The 24053-nt window shown below is 46.5% G+C and overlaps 1 protein-coding gene across 2 annotated transcripts in view; it reads right to left on the bottom strand.

The window, feature by feature from the left end:
• The window catches only part of arhgef33 (Rho guanine nucleotide exchange factor (GEF) 33), a 40385-nt gene extending 17644 nt beyond the window's left edge, over positions 1 to 22741 (bottom strand). For both annotated transcript variants that reach the window (XM_028820612.2, XM_028820615.2), the window contains exons 1-7: positions 22464 to 22741; positions 20338 to 20384; positions 14663 to 14827; positions 12968 to 13089; positions 10096 to 10214; positions 8255 to 8458; positions 3884 to 4010 (exon numbers count right to left, since the gene is read on the bottom strand). In XM_028820612.2, coding sequence (XP_028676445.2) covers positions 3884 to 4010; positions 8255 to 8458; positions 10096 to 10214; positions 12968 to 13089; positions 14663 to 14827; positions 20338 to 20384; positions 22464 to 22527 — 848 coding nt within the window. In that variant the 5' untranslated portion in view covers positions 22528 to 22741. The remainder of the gene's footprint in view (positions 1 to 3883; positions 4011 to 8254; positions 8459 to 10095; positions 10215 to 12967; positions 13090 to 14662; positions 14828 to 20337; positions 20385 to 22463) is intronic.
• Between the last annotated feature and the right edge of the window lie 1312 nt (positions 22742 to 24053).

A 24053-nucleotide genomic window follows, 5' to 3' on the forward strand; every position in this document is an offset into this window, starting at 1 on the left:
TGAAGTGAAGACTTTTGGAGGATGGCCTGGTGGCAGCCAGCTTCTGTAGCAGAGGATTCCCCGCCTTCGGCCACCACCCAACTCACACTGCACCCGACCTCCTTGGCCCCTCCCATAGGTGGTGAGCCCATGGGAAGGGGGACCCACGTTGCCTCTTCGGGCTGTGCCCGGCCGAGCCCCATGGGTGTAAGCCCGACCACCAGACGCTCGCCATCGAGCCCCACCGCCAGGCCTGGCTCCAGAGGGGGGCCCCGGTGACCCGTGTCCGGGCGAGGGAAAACGCTGTCCAAATTTTTTATTCATCATGGAAGTGTTGTTGAACTGCACTTTGTCTCCTCCCTGCCATCAGTCCTGTGTCAGGCCAACATCCTGAGACCACTCATGTCACATGGGGTTGCTTCTCAGCCAAGGCAGTGCAGGGCTCACTCACAATTTGGCCTAAGAAGTCAACCATGAATAAAGAATGGGACCACAACATCCTCTGAGAGCAACTTCTCCCAACCATCCAAGAAGAGTTGGGTGACCAACATGATGGCGCGCCGGGCCAGAAGGCAAAAGTGAGATCTGAGTGGCTCAAGGAACAAAACATCGACATTTGGGGTCCATGGCCAGGAAACTCCCCAGACCTTTAATCCCATTGAGAGGCAGGTGGACAAACAAAAACCCACCAGTTCTGAGAAAAATCCAAGCATTGATTATGGGCGGCCATCAGTCAGGATTTGGACCAGAAGTTGATGGACAGCATGCCAGGGTGAATTGCAGAGGTCTTGATAAAGAAAGAAGGGCCAACACTGCAAATACGGACTCTGTGCATAAACTTCATGTCATTGTCAAACAAAGCCTTTGAATCTTCTGAACTGCTTGTAATTCTACTTCAGTACACCAGAGAAACATCAGATACTAAGATCTAAAAACACTGAAGCAACAGACTTGGTGAAAACCAACACTTGGGTCATTCTCAGAACTTTGGGACACAACTGTAGAAGGTCGCAGTCCCACAGTTGAGCAAAAACCAAGCCATGAGGTCAAAGAAATTAGCTGAAGAGCATAGAGACGGGAGGAAGTGTGTCGAGGTGCAGATCTTGGGGAAGGCTACAAAAAATGAATTTCTGGGAGAAACTTCCAGAAGGACTTTACGGCAGAGTGACCAGAAGGAAGCCTCTCCTCCTATTTAAGACGCGTGGAAGTCACTTGGAGTTGGCAAAATGGCCCCTAAAAGACTCTCAGATGGTGAGAAACTGGAATCTCTGGTCTGATGAAACCAAGATTAGCATCATGTGACTTCTTTGTGGTGATAAGCAGACATTATTTATGAAGGCCATGTAGTTTTATTTGGAACTATTTGAAGTACTCGGCATTGTCCAGGTTTATTTCTTTTAGGGGTAACGGTAAGAAAGCAAATAGTTCTGTGTTTTTTAAACGTTTGATTGGCTAACACTGTCCTTGTCCGGCAGCCCAAATCTCGCTCTGTTGGTTATGTATAACATCCATCCATCCATTTTCTAAACCGGCTTTTGTAATATAACAACACACAAAAATAATCAGTTTTTATATTTAAAAGTAAACACCCACAAGGCCTATTGCTACAGCAAGTAACAAACTGGGCCGGACCTCTAACTCAAAATGGTCAAGTTGCTTACCTGAGCTGTGCCTGTTGTAACAAAGTGACACTTGTCCTGTGTGGACACTAGGGGTCGCTGTTGCTCCTTAAACCTAACAGACAGACATGCAGGGCACCAGGAAATATTTTTGAATTCTTTTCTTAAACAGTGCCCTCCAATAAACAGGCAAGTAATTGAGCACCAACACAAACCTCCTCTTTCTCTTTCTCTTCCGCACCTCCCAGCATGCTTTGTCCACCTCCGCCCGACTCTGGCTTGCCTTCTGGGTGTTCTGCAGTCCTTGATTTGTGGTCCAACCCTGAAGTGCTTCTGCTCTTCTGTCCATGTGACCTGCCAGCACTTCCGGGTCAGATGGAGAAATCAAGTTTTCCATCAGCCCGGAAGTACTTCTGGGCTTCTGTCCCCATGACTCGATATACTTTTTACATTTTCCAGAAGTACTAAGTCCCCAGATCCTCCTGCAGTGTCTATTGGCGGCACCCATGATACACATGGTGCCCTGCGGGAATCCGTGGTACCGCTATACTGCAGGGAAGTCTCCGTCTAGCATCTTGAAGGATGCAGTGTCTAAAAGTAGCTGCCTTCCTCCATCCGTCCATTCTCGGGGCATTCCGGCCGACCGTCCCTTACACCTGACAGTGTGATCATCAATGCTTGAAATCCGGACCGCGTTGAGAGACGTTCACAATAGAGGGGGCTTTTGTGCTCTCTCTGTCACTCTGCTAGTCTAATGACCATTCTCTGAGCCGGATTGTTCAGCTGCCCCCTAAGACATTAGGCGTCGGCTCAGAAATGCTTACGGACAGATGGCACCACCCTGCTTTAGTTATCTTTAACACCACACAAGAGGCACAGTGACCCCATTCCAACCTGAGCGATCACTGGAGAAGGACATCTCGCTATTATATAAAAACATCCTTCAACAAGACGAGACTTTGGTCATGAGATTTTTTCAAGTCCCGCTCTCCTCTCAAACATATTCAACCAATCACACAGTCCTCTCACCTCTCATTGGTGTCAATGTTTTTGTCAGACACACTTCCTGCGCTCTCAGCTCTTATACATTTTTATGTTTTCCTGACTTTAAGTTCCCAATAAAATAAGTCGTATTCTGTCCAAATCTTATTGAAGAATTTCATCCCGAAGAGTTATAAACAGAAGAAATGAGTACACGGGCAATCACCGAGAAACGAGGAAGTCAAATGAATTCATGTGAAAAATGTCGATCGGTTACACGGCAAATTGGTTAAATGCGTATCGATAGACTCTGCTGAAACAGTTGGTGGTGATGGTGTGGAAGATGAAAACATCAACTTACAATATTATGAAAAATATCTACAACCGTTTACACCGTCTGGTCTTCCACCACATGAATTACTGTAGAAAGAAGGATGTATCCAAGAAAGGTAATGTAGTCCATCTTCACTAATGACATTAGACACCAAAGGAGATCTTGATATGCCATTCGTATTAAAATGTTTACAGTTTCCCATTAAAATAGCTTTTAATTTGGGAATTAACAAATCACAGAGACAAACATTCGAAAAAGTCATTTTATTTATTAGAGAGAAAGAAACGAAACTCACTCACGGGCAGTTATACGTTGCGTTGTCACAATGTAAGTCCAAACACGGAATCAAAATTCAATGCGATATTGACAAAAATTTAATTAAAAAAATTGCTTTTACTAAATTTTACAGTAAACGTGTACATTTAAAAAGTATTTGCGTGTTAATTTTAAAGCCAAGCAGAATGAAATCGTATAATGCAACGAATAACTCTAACGCAACATGAAACATAATTTTCTTTTAATTTATTACGTTTTACTATTTTTTACTCTGGTTAATTACTTGCTGTAATCTAAAATAGTTATGCATAAGTAACAATTCCCATGAAAATAACAATCTGTTTTAAACTGTACATCCGCATCCCCAAACGCGAGCAGCAGAACCGTTAAGAGGCTAGCATGTAGCGCCGGCCCGGGGGTTGTCGATCGAATCGAGCAGAGGGCAAAGCCCCCTAGTTGGTAATAAACACGGGCTACGAATTCAAGAGGAATAAAGCGGCCAGCCGGGTTCTCGAAAGTGAGATCCCCTCCATAATGAATGAGATGCCTGGACAAGAAAGTTATTAGGAAAGGAAAGAAAAAGAAAAGAACAAGACCCCTGTCCTGCGATGCTTTCATTGGATTTGCTGATGTTAGGCTGGTAGACCACCCGCCCGACAGAGTGACCAGTTACAGCACTACACGCCACACTTACCTTTTGTCCTTTGTATGCGCAGTTTCTGATCCATTAAAGGCGATGTTGGCCTGAAGTAGTAAGGATAGGTGGGACACGTAGGCCCGCTCTGACTCCAGAATCTCCAAAGCAGCCGTCTGCCTCTTACCTTAAAAACAGATAGCAGGGAACAGTGAGGGGTCTTCTGAGGTGAGATGATCAGAGAGTCAGATTGGGATAAATACGACCCTAATGTCAATATGAATAGACTCAATGCAGATAAAATGACAGATCTTTTTGAAAAAATATGCTTTATTTATATCCATCCATCCATTAGCCAACCTTCTATATCTGAACTACAGGGTCACGGGCGTCTGCTAGAGCCAATCCCAGCCAACACAGGGCACAAGGCAGGAAACAAACCCTGGGCAGGGCGCCAGCCCACCGCAGGCTTTATTTATATTTGCCTCTAAAATGTATTTCTCCCCTTTGCACATTTTATTCTTACACAACTTTGAATCTGTGCAGTGGTAACACTGCTGCCTCGCCGTAAGCAAACCAGGGTGCACGTCCTGGCCTGTGTGGAGTCTGCATGTTCTCCCCGTGTCTGCATTTGTTTCCTCTTACTGTCCAAAGACATGCAGGTCAGGTGAATGGGTGACACTAAACTGTCCCTTATGTGTGCGAGTGTGTGACTGGTGCCCTGTCCGGGGTTTGTTCCTGCCTTGCGTCCTAAGCTAGCTTGGACAGGCTTGAGCCCCTCCTTGACCCTGGTCTGGATTAAGCGGGTTAGAAAGTGACATGACATGACATTGAATCCCAGTGGATTTAAATTGCTGTTTTAAAATTAAAAAACACTTTAATGTCCAAATGAAGACAGATCTCTGCAAAGTGGTCTAAATTAGCACACACTTAACAATGAGCTGGCATCTCATCATTCAAACGAGCAGCTTCTGTGCCAGTCACAGGGCAGCCTAAAAAAAGTCACATGATATAGCACCTTTACAACACGTATGGCTTTTAAGGTAGTGGTGAACAGCTTTGAGCAAGAGTGTGTTCTGCCAGAGCTGGTAAAAAATGGCATCAGGCCACCAAGGCAATGAAAAAAGGAGCAGGTGAAACAAGCAAAGTCAAAACCAGAAAGAGTTCCATCCATGTAACTCGGTACAAAACAGCAATAAAACTTGGGTCACTGTTCTCCAGCCTCAAGAGCCAGAATTTTAAAGAGACATTAGAACACTCGAGTCGAGGACAGGCCATTCAGCCCAACAATCCTCTCCACTTATTTCTTCCAAAGAATTTGCAAGAACCTCAAGTACAGTTTTTTCACGTTGTCATTATGGGGTGTTGTGTGTAGAATTCTGAGGAAAAAAATGAATCCATTTTGGAATAAGGCTGTAACATAACAAAAGGTGAAAAAAGTGATGCGCTGTGAATACTTTTTGGATGCGCTGTATGTATATTGTGGCACGCGGCTGGTTGGTGGTACCCAGCTGGGATGCCCAAGAGGACCAGACCACGAGGGGGCGACCGCCCTGGTTGCTGTGGGGACCATGGGTACAGAGCTTTGAAGCTCAACCCTGTAGGGGCCCGTGGTTACTGCCAGGGGGCGCCCCAATGCCTGGGTCCTGGTGTGGCGGAAATGCTGAGGGGAAGAGGAGCAGGGACACCCTGAGTTCTTCCGGGGATGCAGCCGGCACTTCCGCCACACTGGGACATGTCGGTGGAAGATTGCCGGAGCACACCTGGAGCACATCCGGGGGACAATAAAGGGGGCCGCCTCCCTTCATTCAGGGCTGGAGTTGGGAGGTCGAGAGACGAGGTCTGGAGGAGACACAAGGAGGCGGCCTGAAGAAGAGGCATCGTGTGGTGTTGGCCTGGACTTTGGTGGGAGTCTGTGGTTTGTGTGTGCACTTATTGACTGTAAATATTAACTGTAAAATAAATGTGTGGTGGTGCTTTATAACATGTCTTCCTGTCTGTGTCCGAGGCTTGTTCCACAATATATATATATATATATATATATATATACAGTGGAATCTCGGTTCACGACCATAATTCGTTCCAAACCTCTGGTCGTAAACCGAATTGGTCGTGAACCAAAGCAATTTCCCCCATAGGATTGTATGTAAATACAATTAATCCGTTCCAGACCGTACGAACTTTATGTTTTTTAAAATATTTTTAAGCACAAATATAGTTAATTACACCATAGAATGCACAGTGTAATAGTAAACTAATGTAAAAACATTGAATAACACTGACAAACACCGAGGCTCCCTGCGCAGCGGCACACGCTCTCGCTCTCTCTCTCTCTCTTACATTGCAGCAGTTCACGTCTGAATAAGAACAATGCAACACGTGCGGAAATCATCAGCGCGCACAAACCGAAAGGGAAACTGGCTTGTTCGTATACCGAGTGTGTGGTCGTGAACCGAGGCAAAAGTTTGGCGAACTTTTTGGTCGTAAACCGAGTTGTACGTGTACTGAGGCATTCGTGAACCGAGGTTCCACTGTATGTATATATATATATATATATATATATATTGTGAGATATGGCCGGCCATTCATCCCGGCCAATACCCCCACGCCACTAGATGGAGCCCTTCCGGCAGCATGGAGGTGCTCTGAATTCCAGCAGGGCATCATGGATATTGGAGTTTTCCTTCACAGCCCTGCTGGGTACCATGGGGGCCGCAAGGGGACGCTACAGGGAGGCTCAGAGACTTGTTTTTGCCCTATAACCCGGAAGTACGTCCTGGTCACAGGGACAGAGGAAATGACGTGCTTCCGGGATGCAGAAAAGAAGTTTTACCTGACCCGTAAGTGATAGAAAGGCACACGGACTGAGGGACAAACACTTCCAGGTCAAGGACTACAAAAGGACTGTGGGAAATCTCAGACGTCAAGCTGAGTTGGGAGGCAGGGTGGCTAAGCTTCTGGGAGAGTGGAGGATTGTATTGATTAGTGTATTGATTATTGTTATATGAGTATTGTGGAGAGGAGGGTGCTTGGTGCACTTATTTATAATAATAAATATTATTATTGGACTTTTATCTGGTGTCTGACGTCTGGTCTGAGGGTTCAAGGGAGCGAGAGCGCCCTTATCTGTCACAATATATCTATCTATCTATCTATCTATCTATCTATCTATCTATCTATCTATCTATCTATCTATCTATCTATCTATCTATATATATATATATATACAGTATATGAACAAAATGAAATAATATTTAAATAAAGTAAAAAAAGTCTTTAAACAGAACAGAGAAAAAAAATTTAAGTGAAACTCAAAAGTACAGGAAAAAATGAAGAATTTGAAAACTTCATGTAGCTCAGAAAAACGGTAAAAAAAATCATAAAGTATACAGTTGGGAGTGTTGGGACAAGGTCATTACAAGATAAATACACTGTAGAGGTAACTGAAATTGGTGTCTTTACCATATATACTTGCATTTAAGTTCTCCCGCAGATAAGTCGGGGCTTGATTTTACCGTATAATTTCCGGTATTTTATGTCGGTCATGTAAGTCGAATGCAGAAAACTCACGCTATTGATATGCTAACGCCCACCTGAGAGAGTCGCCACGGGGCACACAGCCATTTGTTTCAATGTATTGTGCCTACGTGACCACACGGTGATACCCGCACTATTCCGAAGCGATGTTTGTACTGATTTGTGTTTCTTGTATCTCACCCCCTCATACACCTTTATCGTAAGAGCATCCCTTATCTACAATGGAGCGTTCGATCAGAAGAAAATATGAAGCTGGTTTTAAATTAAAAGTCATTGAAGTAGTGAAAGAAATTGAAAACTGAGCTGCTGCAGCAAAATTTGATGTGTCTGAGAGACTGATGCGAGATTGGAGGAGGCAATTGTATTTTTGAACGGGCGTATAAGTTGCGGTCTGATTTTATGATCGATTTTTATACACGAGTATATACGGTGGTTCTTCTGGCACCAGAGAGTGTCAGAGTGTTACGTGTCGATTATCACACACAAGTAAAAATCTCACTGTACTCTGTACACGTTACAATAAAGACCCTGAGAACCTTTACTGAAGAATGAAGGGAAGGGCAGAATGTGTGTGTCAGTTCTGCAGAATTATTGCATTTGCATATTACATAAGAAGGTGATGAGCTGAAGTATTCATGTGAGGGTAAATCAGTTATCTGCACTGTTGAGATCATTTTCTTTGGGTTGGTTGTACAGATTATTTTATGTACATACGGAAACACGGTGTGTCTGTGATCACTCTCATAAAGTGTCAACTTTGATCAGTGCTGATCCTAAGGTCACCATGGTCTCCAGATCTCTCACCCCTTAGCTTGAGAATAACCTGGGTGCCCACCCCCAAACCTGGCTCCAGACAGGGCCCACTCTCACGCTTACATCTGGCTACTCACTCACTCGAGTACGCACTGCCACGCTGCTCTCCGTCTGGCAAGCTCCATTTTGTCCTGTCATATTCCCCAGCCGCATTCTTGTTGTCTTTGCTGTACAGCCCTTCAATATATTCAGTGGGCTCTAGTTTTTCCGGCCACACAGGGGAATATGGGAAGCCTCGCTGAGTAACTCCCTCTTGGCAGACCTCCTCTCTGTCTCCTCCTGGTGCTGCAATGAGAAGGAGAGTCATCAGTTTGAGAGTGTTTTAATCAGCTTTCATCAAGGCAGGCCTATTCGACTTCCTTGGTTACCTGGTTAATTACTGATGTTATTAATATCGACCCCCAACACACTCACATTGCCCCACTAAATGGAGCCTTCTCTGCAGAAAAGGCCGATATCTCCATTGACACTGTGATGAGTGACGCACCACAGCAGAAGATAATCTTTGTGTTTTCATCCTTAAAATGTTTCAGGACTCATTCTAATCTTTTGGGCCACTGAAGCCATCCATCCCCGCTCCACAAGTCGTCAAAGTCTAATAACACAGATTACCCGTTGTGGGCAACGCAGGGCGACATCCATCAACCTCACCTAGAACTCCACACTGGTTTATTGTCTCATTCAGCTTCAGGTACTTCTTCTCTCATTTCAGCTTCACTGTGACTCAGACCCCTCCCCCAAACGATGCCACGTAACCAGTAAGAAGTTGCTCAGCGCCCCATCCCACTGTTCCATGTCCTTATACAAAGGGGCAGGTCGTAAACTCTGGACGTGCATCAGTTTCCATCAGATCGTCAGAAAAGCATCTCATGAACAACTACGAGTGCTCAATTACAAGCCACCTGCGACATTCATCCTTGTCATCTCTTAACTCTTTGTAAGCATTTTCTAAAGACTATATATATATATATATATATATATATATACAGACATTACTATGAGTCCTATTTTCTATTATTCTTTGTTCCACGGGTATTATTATTATTCCTGTAATAAATACCATGCTGCTTTTAACTTTCTCTGCTTTGTCTTCATGTCTAGAGTGACTGAAGTAGTAAGTTAGATTTCTTTGAGCACCTGGTGCAGCCGGAGGTTTGTCATACGCTCTGTGCTACGAGGTTTATTAAGGCGGAGGGTGTGAGCTCCACCCAATAGTAGGGAGCAGGATGTCAAGTAAGGCATTCTGGGCTGATAAATGGCCTCTAGTCAAGGATGCTGAGCCTTTGTATGTTTAAATGTATTCTTGTAGACCAAAAGTAATATTGAGGACTGAGATATCACTAAAACATCGTATGTTGTAAGTCTCTTGACGTGCTGAGAGAGTGACAGGCTGTGTTATCCCTAAGGCACTTGTGTGGTTTAAAGTGCTAAAGTTTAACCAGGTGTGTGTCTCATTCATGGGGCACTGTTGTGGTGAGGGTCTGAGCGCATGCGTATATCTATGTGCGTGTATTAATCTTAAGGTGCTACAGTAGACCAACCCAGTAACGAATCTGATGAGTACACTTACCCCTAGGTAAAGGGTAAGTAGAGGGAGATATCACGAAAATACAACTGCGTATTTCAGAGTGCCAGAGAAAGATTTAGGTATTCGGCCTACAGGACCCCATAGTTACACGCCATAGCAGTTGATGATATGATAAGCTCACAGCTGAAGTAGAAGTCAGGGACTGATGTGCTCAGCTGCGTAGGGGGCTGCTGTTTAGCTCAACTGGCTAAGCTGACCAGTTTGATGGTCCTAAGTTAACAGCCATCTTCTCACTGTGTAGATGTGAAAGGGGGAGAGATGGAGCCCTGAGTGATTTCCTGCTGTTGACAAAGATGATCTCCCCAAGATTCACACACGCACATATGGTGCCCACCTTTTTCAGTGGCTGGGCTGTTGCTTACACGTGAAAAATACTTCTGGATGACCCTGAGGCCGGGCTGACTTGGCAGAAGCAGGTCGCTGTTAGCTGGGATCTCCTCTCTCTGGCTTTTCCTGCAATATAAAATAAAGACGAGTCTTACTGCATTTGTCCTCACAGGGGTCGGGTTGACCTACAGTATGGTGTCCACCACATAATGCAACTCTTCATCAAACAATTGCTTTGAAAATTAATTTTAATGTCTATCCATCCACCCATCTTCCAAACCCACCTATCTAGAGAGCAGGGCGGCGGCGTAAGCTAAAGCCAATCCCAGCAATCATCAGGCGCAACTTAATCCAACTTTACTTTGTCTGGTGGTGCTCAGAGGGCCAGCCACCTTTACAAAGCTAACAAAAGTATGGTGTGCAATCCAGGAGTCTGCTCTTGATCTCTGTCTTTGTTTAAAGGTCTACATCGGCCATGATGAGCTGCTAGGATGGAGATGTCAGTAGAGGACCTTAGCAAGTGTTTAAAGTTTAGGGTGGATGACACTACTAACTTGTAAAAATGAGACTTGTGTGGTCTGCTGTGACATTGCCATGTGGCAGTGACGTCCCCTATGGACTGTCACTGGGTTATAAATCACAAGACACACTGAATGACTTTCAATTAAATGATCTCAAGTCAAGTCAGGGAGCCTGCACTGGTACAGCGTGTTGCCATATCCATCACACGATGACACAGTTCGTGATCCTGGTTGGCAACCCCCCAGGCAGACACGCGGTCCAGTCCCACCCACCAGAAATGACCCTCTATCTGCCGCAGGCAGTTGTTACGTGGGTGACCCCTTGGCCTGGTCCTACCACTCGGGTCCTCAACAATGAACCGAATCACCATTAGGTAATGGCGCCACATGGCCATAGTGCCATTAACTGACACTCCCTCACACTGCAGGTCATGTGCTTCATCCGGGACTCCGTGAGCAACACAAAGTCAAACCAGCGGGACCCAAGGATTCTCTGAAGAGACACACATGAAGGCTGTGGTGGCTTGGCACCCTGCCTGGGATTGATTCCTGCCTTGTGCCCTGTGTTGGCTGGGATTGGCTCCAGCAGACCCCCGTGACCCTGTGTTCGGATTCAGCGGGTTGGATAATGGATGGATGGATGGACACACATGAAGGAGTCCAGTCTTAAATGATCTCGCTTAGCTGGAACTGGGCCCCCTAGTGGCTAAGAGGTTCAAACATGGCTGATACACCTCTGCTTACCCCACATGAATCCTTTCATCTGCTTTTTGGAGATAATCACACAGCATCAGTCAGGTGCCTGGGGTTGATGTCCTTTTGGGTCGGTTTGAACTTTATAATGTGCACTACCACCTCGACACACTGAAAACGCTTAGAAATCATCAAAATTAGTGTGGATGTCAGTGCCTGATCTTCTGGATGGACGCGCTCCTTGTGTTACTGTAGGCTGCCACAGCACAAGGCAAAGTGACTTCCACACCCCCCATTAACACAAACATTGACAGTTGCTGCTTTGTAAAGAGTGCATAGGGGGCTAACGTCTTTCTTCACGTCGCTCCACTTGATTGCAATCATTTTTGTCACGCTGAAGCTTTACGTAACTCAAGTTACCAGGCATATCACGGTCATATGTTGCCGTTTCACTATCTGTGTCGACATCTGCTGACCAATTTGCATCGTCATCACTATCGCTTGATTCAACTAATGGTTCATTTTCAGTTTGTTCTAAAACTGGCTGTACGGCTTCTTGTTTACATGCCATTGTGTTTTGGTTGAAGGCTTTGCCCTGTGCATTGTCACATTGTCATAAAGGGTTGACTGTGTGTACTAATGTCTCTCTCTCTCCTTCAACAGAAGTAAAGAAGAAAAACCATAACTCCCCCACAATGCTTTCGGTTCCCCAAAATGACTACTACCCAACAATCCCATTTCCGAATACCATCGACGAAGTCACTTTCTGGCTCCCCCATGATGACATCACTTTCCACTCCTAACGATAATGTCACTTCCGGTTCCCAAAAACGTCATTTTCTGGCTCTCAACAATGACGTCACTTCTGCAGCCCCCCCCCCCCCAAACCGTGATGATGTCACTTCCAATTCCAGCTCCTAACAATGACATCACTACTGGTCCTCCTTGATGACCTCAATCTGGTTCCGCCCTGATGACATCACTTCCGTCTGTCTGTTTGGATGTCATTTCCTGTCACCATTTTCCCTATATATATATATATACTCCACGTACCGATTTCATTTTGTCAAATGCTCTTGTTTTTGATCCTTTTGCTCATATTTTTTATCTTTAGTCCGACGGACATTATACAGGGTCCTTCCCCAGTTCTTCTTGGAGTTTTCCAGCGTGTCTTATCAATATTCATGTTGTAATAAATAAGTTACCTTAGAGTGGTAAAACGCATAGAAATGTTCATGACTTTTATCAGCATGATGTTATTTCGTCCACTAGATGGCAGCAGAATACTGTCCCAGGAGTTAGGTGAGCAGATCATTACACCTGACAGCGACTCTGACTCAGGAATAACCGTATTTACATAGAATTCCAAACCCGAGTCACCCTTGGGGTTAATGACAAGGAGGTTTAAAAGCTGATTCCCCTTTTTTAGGCTGCAGTTAGTAGTCAGGGGGGGTGGCCATATCAGGGCAAACTAGTGAAGATCCTGGCTTGCTCTTCTGAGGCTCTTAAGGGGCTTTATCCCCTTTGTCACCACGTCTTTGACTCCTTCACACGATATAAACAAGACTTGAACTGCGGTTTCATCAGCCATGAAGTCTCACTCAGGGTCATCAAAAGGTGCATTCCACTCAGAGTTAAATAGGGTCTGCGTATGAAGTGGCTTACCGGTGTGTGGCCAGCAGCAGGTCTCGGTCCGACTCAAACTGGAACACATCAAAGGTCCTCTGCAGCTCTCGTTGTCTGGCGCTCAGCTCATTGATCAGCTTCACAGAATAGCCCACCTCACCCTGCATGCACCACAAAGCAGAAGAAATGTCAGAAGAAGGCGGCCAGTCCTTGTGGCTTTACAGAAGTTACCACAGCCAGATACACGTGGGTGTGACCAGATCACAGGTGGGTGTGGTTAGGCAGTAGGCGAGCATGGCTAGACATAAGTGGGTGTGGCCAGATAATGTGGGTGTGCTTAGACAAAGGTGGGTGTTGCCATATACAGATGGTGTGGCTATACAAAGGTGGGTGTGTGGATAGACAGAAGTGGGTGTGGCCAGACACAGGTGGGTGTGGCTGTATCCAGATATAGGTGAGCACAACTGGATACAAGTAGGTGTGGCTAGACAGAGGTGGGTTTGCGATGAGGTACAAGTAGGTTTTCCCAGATACATGTAAGCAAGTCCAGATACCCAGGCACAAATGGTCAGGTAGGTGGGCTGGTGCACAAAATTACACAGAAGCACTGGACTGTTGGGTCTCAAAAACACCCAGAAGTGGGTATATCTAGATACAGGTGACATCACCAGACATAGGTGGGTGTGGCTAGACAGAGATAGATGTGCCCAGATACAGGTGGGTGTGGCTAGACAGAGGTAAATATGCTCCCAGACATAGGTGGGTGTGGCTAGACAGAGATAGATGTACCCAGTTACAGGTGGGTGTGGCTAGACAGAGATAGGTGCGTGCCCAGATACAGGTGGGTGTGGCTAGACAGAGGTAAATATGCTCCCAGATACAGGTGGGTGTGGCTAGACAGAGATAGATGCATGCCCAGTTACAGGTGGGTGTGGCTAGACAGAGGTAAATGTGCTCCCAGATACAGGTGGGTGTGGCTAGACAGAGATAGGTGCGTGCCCAGATACAGGTGGGTGTGGCTAGAGAGAGATAGATGCATGCCCGGATACAGGTGGGTGTGCCCAGATACAGGTGGGTGTGGCTAGACAGAGATAGGTGCGTGCCCAGATACAGGTGGGTGTGGCTAGACAGAGATAGGTGTGTGCCCAGACACAGGTGGGTGTGGCTGGACAGAGATAGGTGCATGCCCAGATACAGGTGGGTGTGGCTAGACAGAGATAGGTGCGTGCCCAGATACAGGTGGGTGTGGCTAGACAGAGATAGATGCATGCCCATATACAGGTGGGTGTGGCTAGACAGAGATAGGTGTGTGCCCAGATACAGGTGGGTGTGGCTGGACAGAGATAGATGCACACCCAGTGACAGGTGGGTGTGGCTAGACAGCGGTGCTCCGGTAGGTGGGCGGGAGCATTGAATTCCTGGATCTCAAAAACACCCAAAATGAAGTACAGAAACCATTTAGAAAAACTAACACAGAGAGTCAAACCACAGCAGCAGGCCATGTTTCGGGTGGGACAGGTGCGTCCCTTTCTGACAGAATGAGGTGCCAAAGTAACCCGCTGCCCATCTCTAGCCACCTGGGGCTGCCTGAGCCATTGGCCACGTTTTTGTGGTTGTGCTTTTATTTGTTCAGGAGTGTTTTGCTTTGGGACCCTGGGTGGTGTTAATGGCTCCTACCCTGACGTCTATCAATGACGGACAAAACCTGAAAGGTCACTGAAACACGAGGCCCACCTTCAGTGTGTTCAGCGAGTTTTTAACGGTCATCAGCTTGTCCTCTATTTCTTCCTGGTACTCCTTCATCTTCCTCTCCAGACTCCGGTCACCGTGTTGCATGTCAGACAGATCCTGCATCGCTCTCATTAATCCAGTCCTCAGCTCAGCTACAATGACCTGCAACTGGAAGCAACCAGCAGGAAAGAGATCTTCATTAGCCATTTGGCACTTCACCAGGCACTCAAACTCCTGTGGGCACAGGGGGTCATCAGCATAACCTCAAGCCTCCATTTAAAAAGAGCCATATGCATCATCTGTGCTACCAGTAAGAACCAGGAGATGGCAGTGTGGCAAAAGATAAAGACTGGAATTCTAACACCAGGGGAGGACAAACAAAAGCAAACCACCAGGTGGCCCATCCCACCCCATTTGTTAGACTACAGCGACTGCGAGTGTAAAAGGCCTGTGGTTAAGATTGGGATTGCTGTCTGACTCAAACGATGACAACTGTCGAGTAAACCAACGGACATAAACGTGCCATTTTCATCATCTGCGTGCGGCTTGTGTCTTCCCTGTCCGGTGTGGACCCACACCCACACTGTGTTAAATGTTTAACCCTCCCCACACACGACTCCACGTGCTGCAAAGATGGACGCGCTACACTCGAAACACAAAGCCTGCATGTCAATGATGAAAATGGCACGTTAATGTAACTCGGTTTACTTGGCAGTTGTCATTATTCGAGTCAGACAGCCATCTCGTGACCCTAATCTCAACCAGAACGCCTGATAACTGTCACTAACTGTCACGACGTCTTTGGATGACAGAGAGAGTCAACACTCGTGTTTTGCCACACCCTGTCCCTCAGACTGCCGGAGGGGAGAGTGCTGCAAACAACAGTGGTGGAAATTCTGACAAGCCGGGTCCAATGCCATCACTTTGTCGTGCCCATTGATGCCACTTGCATCATCATTATTAATTAATGGAGGTCAGCTACTGAATGATGATGAAAGATCAACATGACAGACTTCGAGATGGAGTCGGAAATTCAGATTATGGTAAGTTTTCTGTAACGAGCTTAACTTCTGAGATCAGGTGTGATGAGGTGTATTAAGCAATGGCATCTGTGGTGCGCCATCTGTTGGAATGCAGTTTGAAATGCAGGGAGAATCATTCAAAAGAGGCCCCAAATATTCTGTAATAACTCTCGCTAGGACAAAGCAATCTCAATGAAACAATGTGCAATGTGCTCCTCAGAATATGGAGCTTCAAACAAGACGGGATGAGCCTGCGTCGGAGTGATGAGGTAGGCACCAGACGGCCGTCGTGACGTTTAACCTACATTTGCAACTTCTGGGTGCATACCACCCGTACCCCTTCACTCAGTCACTCGACTTCTCATCAGGATGGTGGTGTACAGTACTGAGCGGCGCGTCTTCATGGGGCGAACCTAATGGGTCACCAATTCGTTTAAGTGATGTCAGGATCAACTGGATGATCGCGAGTTAACAGAAGTTTACTTCCAGCAAGATGGAGAAGCGTGTCACACATCGGCAAGGAGGATAGCAGAAATGGAGTCCATCTTCGGCAACAGGGTCATTTCAAAGGGGCTTTGGCCACCACAGTTGCCAGGTCTGACACCACCAGACTTCTTCCTTTGGGGTCTGCTCAAGGGAAATGTCTATCGGGACAACTGTGGAAGATTTGAAGGAAAACATCCGACGGGAAATTGCTGCTACACTCCCCCCTCAGACACTTGTCCATATTTTCACGCACATGGAGCGCCGCATCAAGATGTGTCTGTGGCAGAAAACGGACACCACTTACAGAATTGCATGTCACGCAATCGATTACACAAACGTCAAAGTATGGAGCGTATTTCTTTGATTCAGATTGCTTCATCCTAACGAGAGTTACAACAGAATATTCGGGGCCTCTTTCGAGTGAATCTCCCTGTATAAGCGCTAATTACATACATTGTGATGCGCCATCTGTTGGAATTAAAAATACAAACACTTTATTACTGCTTGTTTCATTGAGCATCTCCAACTCAAGCCGATAAATTCTTATAACACTGAAAGACATGCAGACATTTTAGGTTTGAAATTTGTCTACAGACAAACGCTTTATCCATCCATTTTTCTAAATCCACTTATCCAGAGTAGGGTCATGAAGAAGCTGGAGCCTATCCCAGCTAGCATTTCATGCAAGGCAGGGACGATGTGTGGACAGGGCACAAGTCCATCGCAGGGTGAACACAAGCACACTCATCTGGGAGCAATTTAGCATTGCCCGTCCATCTAATCTGCACGTCTTTGGACTGTGGGAGGACATGCAAGTAGGGAGCACTTTGAACTCCATTCTCTTTGTTTTGAGGCAGCAGTACTAAAACTATGCCGACATGCCACCCAGCAAAGCCTTTTTCTTTCTTTATACATTTACAAACGCCACCTGTTGGAATGAAAAATGCATTGCATATTATTAATACTGCGGTGGGCTGGCGCCCTGCCCGGGGTTTGTTTCCTGCCTTGCATCCTGTGTTGGCTGGGATTGGCTCCAGCAGCCCTGTGACCCTGTAGTTAGGATATAGCGGGTTGAATAAATGATGGATGGATGGATGTTATTAGTACAAATTGTGCACAGCAAACGTTATTGTTTGATGCACCAAGAAGGTCCTCTCTGCAGCTTGCAGAATGTGGCATGTCTAAACCTGAGCAGAGTTAAACATTTAACTCCGTATGTAAATCATAGATGTCACGTGTTTGGGTACTTCTGGGACAGGGGCGTGCGGTCAGTGGAGGCAGAGCATCAGCTGTCATTATGGAAAGTAAAAATACTAATAATGATAACATAAAATTAATGTGTCCACTGGTCTGTGCTATAGATTTCTTTTCTGTATGATTCCAATAATTTTGATAATTTTTATAGTGCAGATTGCTCAATTGGCGCATTTCCTGTTTAAATACGATATGAGAAACGTGAGGTGCAGCAGCAACGAGTCTCACCTCCCCTCGGACTGCGCTCTCCTCACACGCGGGGCTGATGTGTACAATTGTCGCGTGCCTGTCGCTGTGTCTCTGTATGTCACCAATGTTATGTGTGCAGACACGTTTATTACACACCCTGAGTTTCCACAGTCTGGCTAATATCTTTGACTAGTAAAATGCCCGCGCTTCGCAGTGGCGAAGTACTGCTTTAAAATTTAAAATAATAAACTGAGGGAAAATATACCAATAAATATTTGTTAAGGATCTCTTTGTATACCATGTTGTCAGTTCGCCCCGCCGGTTGTAATATGACCAAGCTGTGTGCTGAGCTTACTCTTGAGCATGCAACTATAGTTGGCCATGTGAAAAGCAAATCAAGAACGGGCAAGACCGCGCCAGCTGCGGAGCGAAATGAAGTGAATGAAATGAGGTGAATGGGAGGGGAGATGATTACGTGACTCCCCCATACGCCTTAACTCTCCATCCCTCCACAAACACAGTCACACGGATCCCAACTCTCCTTTATATATATATATATATATATATATATATATATATATAATATAGATGAATGTGTGTGACATTTTTAGTCTTGCTGATCGGACATAAAACCGCAGTGAAAAGGCACATCTATCTATCTATCTATCTACAAGGTGAGTAAGGTAGACAGTACCGTGTCGGCCTGAAGGGGGCGCGTGTGAGCTCAACAGGTGCTCGTTGCTGTTCTAATCTACACAGAGGCGCCGATAAATTAGCGACATCAGAAAGTCACGTGCACTGCAGCGGGCCGTTTGTTTTTAAATTTTATTTTTTGTTCGGACTGACTGCCAAAATTGAAGATTATTATTTTTAAAACTAAAGGAAAATAAGGAGGACTTTTACAAGAAAGTGACGGAGATTTTCGTGGAGAAGGACAGGCGCATGGACTTCATTTACAAATAAAGGTAAGACCATCAACGGTTTTTTAATTTTATCAAAAATGGGATCAGACTAAGAAAAAAACAATCCAATATTAAAAAATAACATTTTGACCTGAAATAACATATTATTTTGTTTTTCTTGTTAATCTTTTTGTATTAAGATTGATTAAAGCATCAGAATGAAAAGCTTTTAAAAACAATTAAACATTTCAATTAAGGTCACAATTGAAATCCGTTTTTTTTTGTACACCTCTCTATACTTTCATTTGTATTGAATGAGTAGAAATTGTGGAATCGCAACGGCAAATTTAAAACACATGGAGGGTGAGGAGCAAACGCGCGCTCTCTCTCTCTCAGTTCTTTCTCATCCGAATCTGCGCCTTACCGATGTGTGTGTAAAGAATGCTGATGAGATATGAAACATCACCAGTAGTCCGTGTGCACGCTGGCTGATAACTGATCAGTGAATTAGCGACTCTTTGGCGTTCATAGATTTGTAAATCTCTCTCTGAATGAGTCACCAGCCCTGAACCTCACCGCACAACAACAACAACATTTATTTCTATAGCACATTTTCATACAAAAAGTAGCTCAAAGTGCTTTACATAATGAAGAAAAGAAAAATAACAGACAAAATACAAAATTACAACAAGACAACATTAGTTAACATAGAAAAGGAGTAAGGTCCGATGGCCAGGGCCACTGCCTCACATCTATAAACTTTAGAAACATGAAAGTTCAAATCATTGGCTATTTCACAGCTATAGAACAGTTAGCCTTAGTAGAAACACCAAAAATACTAAATCCTGCAGACAGTTAGATTCGGCCTTGGATTTTCTGTTTTTATGGGAAACATCATTTTGTGAGATATCCTACCTTTGGGGTGTCTAGTAAACTCAAAAATGAAAAAAACAAAAACTCGATCACTATTATTATACAATAGTTGCCAAATACTTCAATCTTCTTGAGGCGCACGGTCCGAAGCGTCCATTTTCACTTGCGTGTGTCGCGGACTGTATGCCAGTCTCTAATAGTCGCACGCCAACGGCTGTAAACGTGCGTACCTGTGCTTTACAAAAACGGCTGCATATTTATGTACCAGTAATAGGATATCAGTGCCGAAATTAATGAGGTTACCTGTAACAACCACTGAGAACCAGCAGGTGGCAGTGCTGCAAATGAGTGCTTGAAATTTCAAAGCTCCAAACAGCCAGCAAGTGGCAGTGATGGGAAAGGTGGAGATTTTAATTGCAGTAGAATCACAGGCCCAGCAGATGGCGCTGTGAGGCTATTTACTCCTCAAACTCCTGAAGTCGAGCCTTTCTGGACAGCCCAGTGATTAACACGAAGGGCGCAGCAGGGCACAAGTTTGACATTTCAGCCAACACCAAAGTGATAGGCATTTGCATGAACAGGGGTTCAAGTCTCACTGTGGTTATTGACTACCGGAGTATTCTGGCATTCCTTCAACCTTCCCAAGACAGAGTGGGTGGGTTTGACCCTAAGTTGTCCCTGTTTGAATGACGGTGAGCCTATCATGTCATGGACTGGCACCCCACTCCAAGGAAGCCAAAGATGCTGTAAGGACCGGCTCCAACTCCCCAGAGCCCTAAACTAGGAAACTGAAAACAGAAGGAGCAGAGGAGTGTGTCCCCACTCCCCAAAGGGGTATACGGGTTAGGCTGCTCTACTAGACAAGCGTCTCACATCCCATCCAGGGTGAGGCCCAGTCTCCGATCGATGGACGCCTGTCACATCCACCCCAGCTCTTTAAGCCACCACTCACCTCTGCAATCTGACAGGCCATCTCTCGTCCACCTTCACCTGTCCCTGCTGGATAAACAAGACAAGGGTTAGAGAAACTTGGAGGTGGCACTAAGTGTGCCCAAGCCTGCGCTTGACCAGCCCCTGACCACCATGTGGCCTCCTCTTAACGACATATTCAATCCACTTGTCTCGCCGTCTCCTCAGTGATGCTGTTGCTCCATAAAAACCTACGCTGGGCAACTGGGCATTAAAGTGCATTTTCAGTCAGGCAGAAGTCAGGGAATGCCAACACAAAAATCGCATTCAATTGGGCTGAACAAATGTTATATAGCGCCTTTCACAGAGAGTCGTTTCACAATGCTGCTGCTTTTGAGTCCATATTGTTAGCTGTTGTCTTCCAGCTTCACTAAATGAAGTGTGGCACACTGGTTAACGCTGATACTGCAGGGGTTCAAATCAAATAAATTCCCAAGTCACTTATTGTGTCGGGTTTGCATGTTCTCCCTGGCACTCCAATTGTCCAGCATATTCTAAAGACTTGGTACACCCTATTCTCAGAGGACACGGGTTCAAATCCCTGCTCAGTCTCCATCTGTGATGAGACAAAGATTGAACTCTTTGGAGGAAACCAGGCGCCACTCATCACCAAGTCAATACCATCCCTATGGTGAAGCATGGTGGTGGCAACATCATCATGCTGTGGGATGCACAACAGGAAGAAAGCGAGTGTGATGGTCTGGGCAACGGTCTGCTGGGAAACCTTGGCTCCTGGCATTCATGCAGGTGATACTTCATCACATACTCCCTACCTAAAGAACACTGCAGACCACTTACATGGCATTGGTTACTTACTCCCCGTTAGGAGGACAATACACTCTGCCACACTACAAAGTAATAATAATTTTTTAATAATTTTTTGCATTTATATAGCGCTTTTCTCACTACTCAAAGCGCTCAGCAATTGCAGGTTAAGGGCCTTGCTTAAGGGCCCAACAGAGCAGAGTCCCTAATGGCATTGACGGGATTCGAACCGGCAACCTTCCGATTGCCAGTGCAGATCTCTAGCCTCAGCCGCAATGGTTTGAGGAACATGACCAAGAGTTCAGAGTGTTGACCTGGCCTCCTGATTCCTCAGATCTCAATCCGATCAAACATCTGTGGGATGTGCCGGAAAAAACGAGTCCGATCCGTGGAGACCTCGCCTCACAACTTACAGGACTTGTAGGCTCTGCTGCTAATGACTTGGCACACAGGACACCTTCAGAGGTCTTGTGCATCGGTGGGATGGCACGAGGGGGGCCTACATAGCGTTCTAGGCAGGTGGTTTTCATGTTGTGTATATCTAGAATTATTTTAAGAAACCTTAATCAGGGCCATCTTAACAGCATTACAGGCCCCCCCCCGGCCAAAGCAGTGCACTGGGGCCCTACACCCACTCAGCAAGTCCCAACATATTAGCATTGGGCCCCCCACCAACTGCCCAGCGTGCCCCTGCGTTAAGGTGGCCGTGACCATAGTACACGTGTGTGGTGGGGTCCAAATAGGACAGGCCCACAGAGAAGTAGCCCGACTTGTCCTTGTCCTTTGGCATGGCTGTCCCTCTGCATAGATGGCAGACCTGAATGAGGATCTGATGTGAAGATGGCGCTGACCCACCAAAGATGCCACATTCACACTACATGTGACATTTTGTAAAAGGCTGGTGGACTCGTTTCACTTTTTAAGATAGATAGATAGATAGATAGATAGATAGATACTTTATTAATCCCAATGGGAAATTCACACTAACATAAGGCTATGTTAAGCCTTAAGGCTAACAAGCCCTGATAAAGTAAATCTGATGTGATCGTTTTTAACGGGAGGGAGGACGACCTGATCAAGTCGGGGCAGCGCAACTCCACAAGCAAAATGCAGTTACAAACTTTTTCAAACTACTCGCTCCACAATACAGAGAAAGTCCCCAGTAAGTCCGGTACACCGATTCACAAGGAATTCCAGCACTGGACGTCCCGTGTGATGTGCGCTCTTCACGCCGGCTGCAGTGTCCCGTCGCCCCATTTCGATCGCAGGATGAGCTCCGCGCGCCCGCACCGCGCATCTTCTCGTCTGCCTTCTGTCTCCCCGGGCACCCTCGAGCCCCGTTACCTGCCGCAGGTGTTCCCCTCGCCGGCTCCCCGTCGTCGTCGTCGTTGTCTCTCGCTGCGCTCATCTTCTCCCCGCCGCCCGCGCCGCGCGCTCCTCCAGTTCTTCCAGCCGGCCACGTGACTCCGCGGCCGCCCCACTCAGGCGCTCCCGTGGTTTCCGTTCGCAGATCCCGACTGGACAGCCAGAGGTTAAGGCGCACGTTGCTGCGGGAGGTCCTCGGGATGTTCGCGGAGGAGTCGAGCCCACGTGCGCCGTGCAGCTGAGCAGGCGGCTGACCCTCCGACTCAGGCGGACTGCAGTCCCACAGGGGGCGACACTGAGCTCGTTCTTCAACGGGGTTATCGGTGGCGTAACTAGAGATGGGGGATCTACTGCAATAAATAAGACCCCCCCAATCTCCATCCTGCTTCTAAACCTGCTTTGTCTTAAGTAGGGTCGCAACGAAGCTTCTTGTGGATTGAAATGAAATCGAATTAAGAAAAATGACAGCCGTCAATGGCGTATACAAGCTGCGCAGATGGCGGTTTCGCGTCTCGGGTGCTCGCTGTGCGGAGTTTGCATGTTCTCCCCGAGTGTAGGTGGGCTTCCGTGCTCAGGTTTCCTTCTGCAGACATGCAGGTTAGGTGAACCAGTATTGGTAAACTGGTCCTGGGTGGGCAGCGGCATCACTAGGAGGGGTGTGGGGAACCCCAATGTTCGATGGAACGATGGTGTGTCTGAGCCTCATTATCAGTAGGGGTTAAAGTGTTGGGTGACACCTCTGCTGGCGTGTTTGCGTGTGTGATCACCCTGTGGTGGAGTGGCACCCCGTCCAGGTGTTGCTCCTGTCACGCACCCGATGAATGTTCGCCAAGACCCCCCTCAGAATAGAGAATGGATGAATGGAGTTGCAGGGATGGTCACACCAGTCAAGTCACCTTCTCCTTCTGATGACAAGAAGGCCAATGTGTTCATAATGAAGCTTTGAGAAGCAACAAGCACTGCATGCCCTCCACCCCCTCTCAAGTCTTACAGGACCTGGGTGCAATTGCCCCCTTTGCTCTGCCAACAGTTATGCCACCAGCTGAGCTAACCGAGAGAGCTGGTAAGGGGAACACCTGCACCAGTTAAAGGGGTCCGGGGGGGGGGGGGGGGGAAGCCTGTCTTGAAAGCTGGTGGTCCCCTGAGATGGACTCTTCAGAGCCTCAAGTGCAACTGACGCTCACTTTCCATCATTTTTAATTTATTGAGCTGATGCTTTTACCAAAGGGGTCCATCCAACAGGTCATGCCCACCTGGAGCAACTCACTGATCCCCGACTGACTCCCAGATCTCGTCCAAGGATTTTGTTGGATTTGCTTGTGCACAAGTAGCAGAAGGGGTGACACAATAGTCACGGCAGGCAGTGTGGTGGACTTCAAGCCTTGAGGTTGTGGGTTCAAATCCCACTTGTGACACCACTGTGTGACCCCCGAGCAAGTCACTCGACCTGTCTGTGCTCCAATTGAAAAAAAAAAAAACAAAAGTTGAGCAACCAACTGTATGTCAGATGTTGTAGGTCACCTTGAGTAAGGCGTCAGCCGAATAATAAGTAATAACACAGCTGCTGCG

The sequence above is a fragment of the Erpetoichthys calabaricus genome, chromosome 15, assembly GCF_900747795.2.
Source record: "Erpetoichthys calabaricus chromosome 15, fErpCal1.3, whole genome shotgun sequence".
Lineage (NCBI taxonomy): Eukaryota > Metazoa > Chordata > Cladistia > Polypteriformes > Polypteridae > Erpetoichthys > Erpetoichthys calabaricus.